The sequence below is a fragment of the Pagrus major genome, chromosome 7 (assembly GCF_040436345.1).
Source record: "Pagrus major chromosome 7, Pma_NU_1.0".
In the NCBI taxonomy this organism is placed as follows: Eukaryota; Metazoa; Chordata; class Actinopteri; order Spariformes; family Sparidae; genus Pagrus; species Pagrus major.
Genome location: NC_133221.1, coordinates 7314479 through 7328611, shown reverse-complemented (window position 1 = coordinate 7328611; position 14133 = coordinate 7314479). Strand labels below are relative to the sequence as shown.

Sequence of the window (14133 nt, the reverse complement as noted above, 5' to 3'; positions counted from 1 at the left end):
TCAGCAGTATGTTCTCATCTGTTGCCAAAAGAAGTTTCACTTGATTCAGGCGAACAGGCTGCAGGCACAGCACTGCCGCACGAAGGAAGAATTAACAGTAGACTAACTTATTTGAAGGCAGAATGAGCAGAATCCCTCTCAGTCATCACAAATAACAACCCACTACAAATGTGTGGTGGTGTCTGTAGCTGCAGAGACACGCTTTTTTTATTTTGCTCTGTTCGTTGTGTTTTTTGGTGTCGACCAAGGACGTTATATTAAGTATGGACACATCTTTGAGGCGGTGTCCCGTTCATTAGTAGCTGCAAGCTAGTAATGAACAGACAGCAAGCAGGTGCCCCAGGACGAGCGCCAGGCTTTGAAGCCAGTTTTTTTGTAGTGGCCAAACCGTGTAATTACATCAAGAGGAAGGGGCCAACTTTGACTGTTGTGTTTACAAATCGCAACTTACAAATCCTACTAATTCTGCTTATAATACAGAGTAAAAAATATTTTAGAAAGTACAGACATTTGTGTTAACATGTGGGATGTAAAAGTAAAACGTTGTCAGAAAAATAAATATTCAAGTAAAGTACAGATACCTGAAAAATCGACTTAAGTACAGTAATGAAGTATTTTTCACTATGTATCGAATAACTGGTCTCCTCTGATTGGTCAGCTCGCCTGACCCAGCACCACTAACAACAACAGAGCAGTTGTGCTAAGTGAATTCCTCTGTACCAAACTAGCCACTGGGCATAAATTCTGCAAATGTGTGACATGGTGATGTAGTGTGATGTCACTAAGTCACAGAATTAAAGGCGGGACTACTGATGAGGCCTTTCTGGAGCAGTGTTTCCTGTAGGAGAGAGGAGCTTCTGTTGGTGCAGAGTTTGACCGTTTAAAACTTTAAACACACATTTGAATTAATTATAACTCAACTTTATCTGAAGGAACTGCCAAACTCTGTATACTTCTCTACCTATATTAGAGTAAAGATGACAGAAGCAGCTGTAATATGCATCTTTTTTATTTTATGTTCAGCGGCAATAAAATATAACTTCTTAAGTAAAAATAACACAGCCAAAACAAAAATAGCATTTTCCCCAAACTACAGAATGCAGTTCATGTGGCAATAACATGAGCGGGTTTAAAACAGATTACAAATAATTTACATACAAACCAGTGTATAAGACTGTACTGGATGATACACAGTATACAGTACTAGCTGCTCAATGTCTATTCATGATACATGAATGATACTTCTGAATAATTCTGTAGGTTTTACCTACTTTATTATCACCAAATACGTATGGTGGCATTAAAAAGCAAACTGGAGATTTGAGTGGTGGATGCTTTGGACACTGATGGGTGTGAACTCACCAAACATCAGTTTGAGGGGCTGTAAAATGGTTCGGTGAAATAATTTTGTAATGTCGGAGCACCTGAAGGTTTTAAATCTAAACAGAAATATAATGCTTTGTTGGATATTTCATGTGCAATTTACAGTCATCCACTGCACAAAAATAGATCTTTTACAAAAAAAAAATAATAATAATGGCAAACATATTATTGGTATTCAATTTGTAACTGTTTGGAAAGTGCAAGTGGAGCCCTCCCTCCATCAGAAATGTTTCCATTCATGGCACCTTGTTGTTGTGTGTAAACAGTCACCTTTTGGTCCATAAGCTGGCCTGTCTGCAGAGTGCTGACTCTACATGTTTTATAACTCATTCACTTGATAATTCAGAAGAGTTGGAGCTGCACAATCCCTCAGGATTCTCCTGCTTTTTCTTCTTGCAGTTTCACTTAACACCACCTGAAGTATGAGCGCTCAGTCTGTTCTCTTTGGCTCTCATATCAACTCCACTCAAAACGGAAGCGTGTCCATGAAGATTTTGTCCACAATGGGCGGAGGAGGAACAATATCTTCTAATTTAAGGTAAAAGATGCGCTGGAGGCCTTGAGTGCACAGAGTCCTGAGCTCAGGCAGCTTCCCGAGAAGCCTGGACAAATAGTTGGGCCGCAAAGAGGTGGAACCGCAGCCAGAAACGTGATCTTTAAGGCAGGTGATGAGCTGGTTCTGCAAGTCCTCCACACGTGCAGGCTCTTTAAGACCATGTCGGTCTGCAGAAGAAAAATAAGACACACGTTAGAGCCAAAGCGAGCATTATGCTTCATTATTTTGACTTTATGACACACACTGACTATAGAGAATGCAAACAATGACAAATCTGATCTAATCATTCCCTTTGCTCATTTGATTTTAATAATCTTTAGATGAAACATATTAACTGTATAACTATATATATATATACACAAGTGGGATACTACAGTGCTGAAGTGGACACCCAGTGAGTGAACATTCCCTCGACGCTAAATGTAAACCTGCATTGTGGTTATGTTTAGTCTGCTGTGATATATAACACCTCTGCACTATACACGAGGTCGCGTTACATTTTGTCATACACCTGTTGTGCCAATCGTGTGTTGTGTAACTGCCTTGTATTGTCTTCACCAATGACAACTGTTGTCCCTGCACCGTAAAAGTAACTCTGGGTAACTCTGGGTTTGAACCTGATGTCCCCCCTGTCTAAAGTTAGCTGTGTTAAAGGATGAGTAACTACCGGTGATTATGACGAGAGCTGTGAGACAGGAGAAGGAGGAGACGTCGAGCTTCATGCGGTGGAGGGCTTGAGAAAACTCCAAGATGGAGTCAATCCAGTCTCCAAAGCCTCGGACACACTGCGTTTTGTGAAGCACGGCCCCGTTGCAGAAGATGAGCTTTTCCGTTTCAGGATTGGAACTTTAAAAGAAAAACACACCATAGTTATTAAACGTAACACAATGAAATTCAACTGTTTAGTGTTAGTTTATTGCTATAAGTCATGCCTCTTCCGTTGGACCAACATGGGACCTTAATGGAGAAAAAATATGTATGATAGTGAATGAAAAATACTTTTTTGATCCTGTTTGAATTGTGCCATGATCCACACATCTGATGTCTGATGTCAGTTAAAAAGATCATTTTTTAACTCAAGAAAGTCGCAGTTTGACATAAAACTAATGAAGTAAGAGACCTGTATGTTAGCTAGCTCACAATACTGACCGACTCTTTATTTCACATAACTGCAGCTGTCACTTTGGCCAGAGTTATTGTGATTTTCACCTTTCTTCATACTTTTTCTGTGCCAATGTGGCCATGTTGGTGTTGACCACGTATATTGAGTGAGACAATGTAGTTCGCTGAGCAGTTTTACACAAAACTAATTTATATTTTATTGTCTTTTATGACAAACCTCAATTTTCTTGACTTGAAATATTCTCTTTCATATTGACAAACGTATGTGTGATTCATGGCACGATTCAAACAGGATCAAAAATGCATTTTTCTCTTGCCATTGACTAGGCTGGGAATCAAACTTTGGTACTTAACTATACTATCTAGTATCAAAAATGTCAAAAAATGCCAAATTTCAGTACCTCAGGAGTTCATCTCATCAGCGTCAGTGAGCCAATAACTATGCAGCATGCTGGTTGTGGTTGTGCCACGATCTGACAGTGGTGATTGGCTGTCTCAAGACGTGCAGGAGACGGGATGTGTAATGTAATCTTTAGTTAAAAACGGATTCAGGATTCAGCCCTACCGTTGACCTTTCATTCCCAAAATAAGGTCCAACTGGGCACACCAGAAAGGGGCGGGACTAAATCTGAGGCCTGAGGAAGCTGCACTCACCGATATGCAAGGCGCAAGATGAAGAGTTCAACAAACGCAGACTCCAGCAGCAGCTCCTGGTCCTCTGCGCAGAACTCCGAGTAACCCGGGATGCTCTTCGCCCACTTCCTGATGACCTCCATGGAGGCTGTGAGTAAGTCGTAAAACCGTCTGATGTCGTTTGCGTCCTCTTTCTGGTTCGCAGTGACTTCTGTCTCGTCATACTGAAATTAGAGACAGCAGAGAGGTTCAAGTGAGTAATCAAACATTCCTAAAGAGTTTTTAAAAATAGGGGCTGTGTTTTTGTTTTTTTTTTACCTTGGAGTAATCCAGTTTCCCTACTCCAGGGTTTGAGTCGATGTGGGCCCTCACAAGTGAAGCGATCATGCTCACTGGAGACACAGCGGATGTCACGTCTGGGACGACTTTAGGCTTGGACGGCAGGCGACCTCTCCGTCCTTTCAGGCTATCCGTTCTCACAACTAGACGAATAGTGACATTAACTGTTACTCTCAGTTTTACCGCTTTAATTCAGCCATGATTCATCTGGGTTTGTAGTGAACTCACCTTCCCTCACCATGCCTACAGTGAGACACTTCTGGAAACGGCAGAACTGGCATCGATTCCGCCTCCTCTTGTCCACAGGGCAGTCTTTGTTGGCGAGGCAAACGTACTTGGAATTTTTTTGGACTGTACGCTGTGAAATAAAAAGAAAGAAATACTTGAAACCCCATTTATTTAGAAGGCACATAGGAACAAATAGTGTAAATGATTGAAGTGTTATCTTATTACCTTGAAAAATCCTTTGCATCCCTCACAGGTGCGAACCCCGTAGTGCTGACAGGAGGCGTTGTCGCCGCACACGGCACAGCAGCCCTCGTTTCCACCAGGACTCTTTAACTTAGGTGATAAGCTCCCATCCAGTTGTTCAGTGCCATCAAGGTTATGAGCTTGCTCCATCACCAAAGATGAGAAATCCATTGCAGCTGGGTGATTGTGGATCATGCCGAAAGGATCCTGCTGCTGTCCCACATGAGACATATCCTCCACAGACCCTGAGCCAAACGTGAAGAAAGAGGGCGCATGAGGCACTGAGGTGTCCTCTGTCGCCCAGTATCCTGGACTGGGCGAGTAAGGCCCGAAGGCTGAATCCCAGTTGGATGCATGCTGACTCTGGAACCCGGGTGTTGAAGGAGACGAGGCCGAAGCGGGGCTGCCGAAATAATCTGACCCAGCAGGGGAAGCAGCCCCATCTGGGAAACTCAACGTGAACGCTCCAGGATAGCAGCCGTAAACCTGGAGGTCATCCAGCTTGAAAGGAGTCTCCTGGCCCAACGCCGGAGCGACATGGGCAGGAGCTGCGGTGAACTGACATGAGTACGCATCAAACTCGCCCGCCTGAGTGCCCACCAGGGAGTTGATGCTTGGCAGGGATTGAGCAGAGAGGTGGTCCCGTTGGCTGCTCATATCGACAGCGAGCCTGGAGATAAAGTCTGTGCTTTGAAGCTCCGAGCTGCCAAGGTTGATCTCACAGGGCTGGGATGCATGCTGGGGGTGGACGCAAGTCATGGCTGCAAGACTGAAAAGACATGATCAGAAATGTTAGCTTGTTTTTTCCCATCTTTATCTCAAACCTTCAAGCCATGGTCAGTTAATCTGCCGGAGGTCCCCGGGGCAGAAACGAGTGTCCGCGCCCCTCGTTTTCCACCTTGTTCATTTGTATTCATGTGCTGGACTATTATACAGGCCGAGGTTCGCTGTGTGGCAGCTCAGACAGAAGCAATTAAAGCATTGGATGATTAATACACACATACGTCCTAAACTCCCCACTATGTAAGTGATCTGCTTGTTTGTAATGTCATTCTATACGTATTTCTCCTGAGGTGGAGAGAGTCTGCAACCATAACTTTTGTGTACAAAGTGTACAAGGAGAACAATTTCACTTAATTACTAATGAAAAGGCAACCAGATGAACTCATGAACAAAAGATGAACAAGGCCGAACATCTTTGTTGGATTATTCACACGATATTATCATATGTGTGTGTAATTAACACAATATCAATATTTCAATTTTAATATCATTGACACCCCTAGTTTTTTTCCCCCTGTTGGCTAATTCTGGCATTTTTTACCACATTTTTTATGTGTTTCCATTCATTTGCATTGTCCTCTCTTAAATAAACTACAACAAAATAATCCATAATCCTTTAATGGTGCAAACACGTAACATTTCAAGTGCTTAATTAAATTTTAACCCCAGTGAAAGGCTGCCATAAATCAGTTGCCACACACGGAAACAGATGCCTTTAGGAACCCCAGGGGGGTGTGGTGCACAGACATCAATTAACATCCTTAATTTCACGAGTAAAGCTATAAAGTTTTCTGCTCTTCATAGCAACAGTCTTAAATCTTCTATCATCATATGTTACTATGCAGTAAATATAGTCAGCTGCACATGCCTAGGAGGTACAGTAAGTGGGGTCGGCTTTCACACAGGGGCACAGTGCCAACATACTGTATGAGCCTCACATGTGCCAAATATTACGAGGCACATATTACCTATATGAAACAGTGCAGCGACCTCCCTGCTGCACTTCATTCTGTCTCCAAATGCAACATATGTGCTGTCGATGAATACTTTCTGTTTGATTTTAAGTCATTTTTCATGCCCCAGGTGGAGCTTTAACGTTTATAAATGGACTCGTTTCCGCATTCAAGAAGTCTGCTGCATTAAAAATAAACAAAACAAAACAAAAAAAACCAAATGTCTCTTACCTGTTCGGTGGTCTACAAGTGTTTTGAACTGTCTGTACTCCACAAACGACCATCAGTCATGTCTCAGAGTCTCCCAGCTGAGAGCAGTCCCTCCGCTCGGAGCGCCTCGGCGCATTTATACCAGCTGGGTCGTACCCATGACGTCAGAGAAAGGTTTCCATACAAGGCCGGCCGGTGGGCGGGGAGATTTCCAGCCGGCGGCCAATCACGGCGCGTGTTAGAGAGAATCGACGTTGGATGACGCACTACGGGATTCCGTTGACGCGCGGACGGCGAAGAACCGCAGCATTGTCCTCGTGCAGCACGCACACACACACAGCTAAATTAAATCCACATAAAAGGTGAATATAAAGTGAAAATGAAGTGGAGTGAAGTGTGAAGAGTCGATGTTAAACCGTGCAACTCCTCACGAGTGTCTCTTTGTCGGACAGTCCTCTGCTGATGGAGTGGAAACATATGATTTGCAAACAGGAAGTCACAGTTTCTTAGACGTTTTTTTTCTATTTATAGTAGGAACAGTTTTTTTTTTATCTCGGCTGGTATGAGTGAAGAGAAATGATGCTAAAAATGCATTTCTCAAAATGATTTTATCTGGCACCTGTTTTTTTTACAATGGGCAGAATGGGTCACATAGTTAATTGCCACAGGGCTCTTAAGTCCAGAGGTCCCAGACGCTCCAGTTACCCTGTGTGAATAGTTTATTTTTTTGTTTGTTTTTGTTTTATTTTGGCCCTTTTCATGGCTTTATTGGATAGTACAGCTGAAAAGTGGCAGCAAAAAGGATGAGAAAGACAGGAGATGACATGCAGCAACAAGTACCACAGATTGGATTCAAACCCTGGGCTGCATGCTCTTCTAACTGAGGTATCAGGGCACTCCAGTTTCTGTTTATTTAGGGTTTTTTTTGTCTTTATTGACAGGAGAGCTCAGAGAGGTGACAGGAAAGAGGATGAGAGAGAGGGGGGACGACATGCAGTAAAGGGTCACAGGTCAGGCTTGAACCCTGAGCCCCTGCAGCGAGGACAAGGCCTCTGTACATGGGACACGAGCTCTACCATCTGAGCTAACAGGTCCTGTGTTGACGTTGAGTCTCACTCCTAACTCTGCAAACACTGACGCTTTGGGACGGCAGCCGACCCGTCCTACAATCTCAAAGCGTCAGTATTTGAGGAGTTATGAGTGAGACTCAAAAACCAGCTTTTCTAACAAATAGCACCTTTAAAGAGGGAACCTTTGTGTGAAATCTAGTAGTAAGACTGTTGGTGGAAAGAGTACTCAGTATTAGTTACTTTTTAATCGTTGACGTTTCATGTATTATCATTATCTTAAGTACGTGTAAAATTACAGACTTGATTACCCATAAAAGTACAAGTACCCTAAAAAATGAGTTAATTACGGTAATTTGAGTAGTTGTAATTAGTTACTTCCACGACAGATTACCTCCGGCCCTGTGCGGGGTTAAGACACAACTTCTCCTCTACAACAAAGTGCAATCCAACCTGATTGTTGTGCTCATGGTGATAATCTCTCTAAAGCTTCTGATGTTGAATCATTGGAGACTGTCATATGTACTTTTGAGGTAATTTTTAGGGTCATATCCTTCAGTTTTAGATGAGGTCAGTGGCAGAGAACCAGTTTCACTACGATGTACATCATATGACTGCATGTGATAAAGTAAAGACTCTTATTCTTGTTAATCTCAAAATGAAACTAACGAAGATATTTTTATCTCTCTTTCTCCGCACACTCATACTCTTTGCAGGCCTTCTGTAAGATCGCAGCGTCACTTCTTCACACTTCTTCAAAGGGGCTCCATGTTACAATTTGTAGCAATTTAAATGCATTAATCACTTTTTTATTGGCCATATGTGAGCGGATTGTAGCGTCAGGTGAAAAATGAGACCATCCCCGTCTCTGTCGGATGCCTATACAAGCCTGTAGATGATTTGTTTTAGTTGTTTTACGCTGCTGGACTGTGGATTTCTTTGTTAAGGGTCCACAAGAGTCCAAAGGATGTGACTTAATGCACGTTCTCGAGTGCTCCCCTAACAGAGAGTTGTAAATGTCATCTAACATAAACCAACAACTGTCCGCAGAGCCCCTTTAAGCTGCTCAATGTCTTTCAGATTGTCTGTATGCAAAACAAATAGAGAGAAGTTTTGGTTGCTGTGGTTTATTTTGGAAGTCATTACACCTTTGAGCAGCCACAGTACAAGACATAGCCAGTTTTGGGGGTATATACATACAGATGAATGCTTTCCACCTTTTACTGCAGTTGTGGTGTTGAATATTGTTTTCCATCTGCTTTTGAATTGCCCCTCAAGGGACAAATATATGATTTTGAATTGAATTGAATTGTCTTTCCATCTGGACTTGGTTTTGTTGTCACTAATGATGTGCTCACTGGCCCTGAATGACATTCATAACACCATTGTGGCCTCATGGGAGGAAGAGCCTTTCACATTCTGGTTCAACAGAGGACGCAGACCACACACACAAGCACACACACACATCCAGCTGAAACTGTGAAGACAAAAATGTTGAATATTTTAGTGCAACTCACCTGTTTGTCCATGAGAGCAGCACTGTGATTCTCATTCTTGCAGTCTGTTCGAGGTGATTTCGCATCTAAATTCACGGTCGGTGCACATTTTTGGCTCAAGAACCAACACTCTCAGTCTGTGGTGGAAACTAATCACCCTCCCGTTGAAGGTTTTGTTTCCCTGTGAATCACTGGTTATCTGTGATGTCATGCCAGCTCACTGGGCCTTCCTGCTGCACAGAAACTGATGTAAGCAGTTATCTGATCTTGGTTATCGGACACAGGGCACACTCTGTGACATCAACCTGATCCTTTCTTTGGATCTCTTTTTGGGCACAGATTCACATGACGGAGAACAACTTGCGTGTAGAAGCTGTGGGAGTTTGGATGTTATAATGCAACATGCGAGAAACGTGGCCTTGATGTGCAACTGTTCTCACACACATGTTCTTGTTATGTATTATCACATGTGCAGAGCCGGAGCTCCACCCACCACCTGTTGCTCCTTCGTGGAGCTATTTTTGAGCTGAGAAGATGTTTGTCATCGTGGAGAAATCCTCTCAGTTCAATCTTGTCATTAATACATGTCTGTGGTCATTTCACTATCTTAAAGTCTTGTTTAAAAATCTGCAAGCGACCAGGACAACTGTGCAGAATCCGTGACGTCGCATCGTAATGACACTGAGTGCTTTCATCAGATAGACCGACATCAGCTCCAACTGTAACAGTCGTGGAAAAAAAACGTATAGCTGTTGAAATCAGTTGTCTATCACCGGTAGATCCCTGGTGCTTTGCATACAGATGTAAATGAGGCTGAGAGGATGTTATCAGTTGTGTTTTGCATCTTTTCCCTAAACTTTAGAGGATCCCATGGCCAAAGACTTTACAGCCTCATTCGCTGATTAGGAAGTTAACAGAGATTAAGGTTATTTATAATTAAATATGTAAGAATTCTGCATTAAAATGTTTAAAAACGACCAGACCTTTGTAATATATTTCGTTGAGCTGTGTACTGACATTATCCCAGATGTTTCCAGCAATGTTTACACTAAAGAAATCCACAAGTTTACTCAAGAGAACGGTGCATTTCATTTGGTCGCCTGTCGCTAAAGAGAGGCAGAGAGTGAGGAAGGAAGTCGGCGAATGAAACTTAACGTAACGTGGATAAAACTTAAAACATTACTTCTGTGAACATTTCTGCCTGAGTCACGTCCAGATCATCTGTGTTTAATTGTGTTGAGTGCTATATAAATAAACTTTATTATCATTATTATTAGTATCAAGTGTAATTTCATCCCAAACAGCAAGATTACCTTACTGTTAATTTGCCATAAAGTAGCGAACAACAGCACACACAGAGGATGTGCGTGTCTGTGTGTTTGACTTCGGGTCAACTCTCACTCAACTCAGCACTCACCAGAGACGCTGGCTGGCAGAGTTGGCGGTGAACAACACAGAACATAAACACTCGACAATGGACGTCCCCTCCGCGGATCGCTGCTGCAGTCAGGTTGATAAACAGGAGTGAAGATAAATCCACTTTTTAATCCCAAAAGTTAAAAAGTAATCTCTGTGCTCTCCTCTGGTCGGTTAACCGATCCCAACACAACACTCAACAAACGACTTTTGTTTTGTTTTGATAGAGAGACCCGTAGCAGCAGAAATTAAATACTGTGCTAGAGCCCGACAGATATATCGGCCGGCCGATATTAGGCATTTTCCAAACTATCGGTATCGGCATTTATAATGGCCGATAAATGAATATTTAAAAAATAAAATAAAAACGGACGAAACACGCTTCAACCATGTTATGAGTGTTGGCGTTGCATAGTTAGTCCACCAGAGGACACTCTACAACGTCCCTGTTGGCAACACTCGTGTTTAGAACGCCACAAACCCGACAACCAGCTGATCCAGCCAGAGTCGGGCAGAGCGAACCAGTTATCCACGACTGAGATCATCGTTGAAGTGTGTTCATTGTAAGTTGGCAATTGTCACGAGAAATACATTGCTTGAATAACAATTAAAAGAACATCCCCATTTGTGACTACCATGTCCACATTTGCTGCTGTTAGGAGTAAGCCGAGAGTGAAACAGACTTAGCTAGTAATTTTGATGTTCCTCTGTTCTGTTGTGACAATAAAACAAACAAGTTTATTTTTAAACAGCATTATCATATTATTTCAGTGAGGACTCATAAATAACTACAAATAACTAATGTTACGGAAATCTGTTTATGTTTTGTTACGCGTTTCTGGATTTATTTATTTTTATTTATTTATATATATATATATATATATATATATATATATATATATATATATATATATATATATATATATATATATATATATCGGCCGATATATCAGATTTTTAAATCACCAAATATTTGTATCGGTATCGGCCTTAAAAATCCTTTATCGGTCAGGCTCTATACTGTGCATTTAAGTACGTTGGAACAAACACCAGGGATGTGTCCTGTCCTATTCAGATTGTATAATGAGTATCATCACACAATCTTTGATAATAATGTCATTAAATATTTGGATACATCTAATACAAAGCAGTCTACCAGTGCACAGTGTGGTTTCTTCTCACTTGTACCTCTGCATTTACATTGACTGAAAACACTGACATCATGACAGGGGTTCAGCAACTCCTGCTTCTTTACTGGAACTACGAGCAGACGAACTCGTGTCTAACGCAGCTCATATTCTGCACTCAAAATATCATCTACTCTCAGTGGGAGGAACATCGAGAATGCAGTTCAAGTTGATCGGGTTCAAACTTAGTGCCCTCTGACTTCGGCGTCAAATTGATGGTTTTATGGGCTGTGCAGGGTGTGGATTGTTTGGAGCCCTGTAACATTATATGCGTGTGCATGTGAGTCTGTATATATATCCTTGTGTGTTTTATTTATATGTTCCCTCGATCTAATATTTATTGTTTATAGAGTTTGGTCCTGAAGTATAGAAACACCTGCATGATGTAATCCAATGCAAAGCAAACAGGCCTTTAATAAATGATACCTCACTTTTAAAATTCAGTTTTAGTAAAGACTACTTGACTAAATTTGACGAGTTGGGAAGAATCATGCAGGCGCAAAGCGATTGAAAGGCAAATAAAAAAAACACAAAACACAAATAAAAACGACCCTGATGTAGGTAACGTAGTTGAATGGTGAACTAGGAAGAACAAAGGCAGCAAAAAAAAATCTCAACAGGGCCTAAACAGAGCAGAGTTTCTGGATGAGGTCTGCAGTGTGTCAAGGACAGAATCAGACCGACCTGGGTGCCATTCCCAACCTCACTTAAACCTCTTCGCCGGGCATCGTCGCACCCTGATTGGCTATGAGGGGAATGCCTCAAGCTGCTCTCACTCATTAATTAGGAGTGAGTGTCCTCACTCTGCACGCAGGTGATCTGAATCCACTGCAATCAATCCAGAGAGATGGTGAAAATCAGCCAAAACAAAAAAAGATAGAAGTACTACACAATGGGACTGATCCATCTTATCCTGCCTGTTTATTCAGTTATGGAAATACTGTTTATCAAATAAATATTTCTAAGTTATTAATATTGTAAATGTTACTTTTTAAAATTTGAATTTCTTTTCCAAAACGACACAGTGCACCTTCAAATCACAGTGTTCAGATGGTCACAGCTCAGTAGTCAGTGTAGTCGACGAAGACATTGTTCATACACTAATGAAAAACATGATTATGAATATTATATTCATCTTCTGCCTAAATCCTACACACTGGACCTTTAATTTGTCACAGGTTTGTCTCTCCAGCGGAGACTGTTAACTTCATTATAACTGTGACAGCATGTTATTGTTTGATGTGTCTTGATCTGGCCTAAAAATCAATAATAAGAAGGGTAAGTGATTTTTGTAAGTGCCTCTAATGCAGACTAGGGATAGGATACCACAAACCAAGAAATTGGTACATTTGGAGAAGCTGTTGTGCCCATGACGAAAACATGACTGGGCCTCCTGGTGACTCTTCCTTTTTTCTTTTTTTTTTTTTCTTTGACTAAACATGTGAGACAGTTTTCATTCCAACATTCCTGCTCGAGGCTTAAGTCCCCAATGTCCTTATCAGTTTCCGATGTCCTTATCAGGTTCCACTTTCCAGTCTCAAATGAAAAGAGGATCGGACTTCACACAAGACATCTCATATTTTACACATAGATCACATACATAAAATCCTCCTCGTCCACTGCGTCTCTCGAAAGCATTTACTGTACCTTTTTTGCAACTTACTATTGAGTGTTTAACAGACTCTGTGTTATTATCGACTGGGGCAGGTTTTATGATCGTGTACCGTGAGACAAATCATTATCAGACACTTCAGTACACAAGTGACATCTTAACCTTTATGTCTGTTCTCACTCTAGACGTCTCAGCTTTTGCTGACGTTTGCAATAGCAGTATGTTCATGCTCCATCTGGTGGAGCAAGATGGAAGCAGAGTATTCAAGTGTAACCTGAACAACACAAAACATACCGAGTCAGAAAGTTTACTCCTCAATCTTTTGCCACTCTGTCTGCAAGGGAAGACTGTGGTGTAAGACTGAAAGCTCCAGAACAGCCACTACTGGACTGTGAAGGATTCAGATTATTTCTCAAGTACCAATATAACAATGTAAAAATACTCCATTGCAAGTCTTGCAATGAGTATCATCCATTAAATGTACCTGCAGGGGTGCTCTGAAAGATATGATCAGAATTTTAGTTTAAAACATTGCATTAACATGAAGAAATAATTTTTGACGTCATGTCAAAGCCATCACTGTATTGTGCAAGTGAAACCTACCATGATGCCACCCATTGGTTTGTGGACAACAGCTCTGAAACCTCAAGTGTGGCATAACGACCTTCTCCATCTTGGTTTATATGTCACGACATTTCTTTATGTTGCAATTTCAAGTTCCTGTAGGTCCAATTTTCAATTATATCTTGTGACAACACTGTGCTTATGCCCTGGTTAGGTTAGGTAGGTAAGGAAAAGATCATGTTTTAGATTGCAATACATGTTTTATCACCACAATCTTGGCTGGAAATTGTCCTGAGGTCTCTTTAAAAATATCCAGTGGTGTGACACTCACTTGTACAAAT

The 14133-nt window shown here is 41.5% G+C and overlaps 1 protein-coding gene across 1 annotated transcript; it reads right to left on the bottom strand.

Annotated features, from left to right (window-relative positions):
- Positions 1-993: 993 nt before the first annotated feature.
- Positions 994-6562, bottom strand: nr4a1 (nuclear receptor subfamily 4, group A, member 1). The gene is made up of 7 exons (XM_073470371.1): positions 6472-6562; positions 4487-5273; positions 4262-4391; positions 4013-4176; positions 3716-3918; positions 2607-2785; positions 994-2106 (listed from the first exon to the last, which is right to left on the bottom strand). Exons 1-7 carry the CDS (start codon positions 6522-6524, stop codon positions 1850-1852), a joined length of 1773 nt encoding a protein of 590 aa, XP_073326472.1. The 5' UTR covers positions 6525-6562; the 3' UTR covers positions 994-1849.
- Between the last annotated feature and the right edge of the window lie 7571 nt (positions 6563-14133).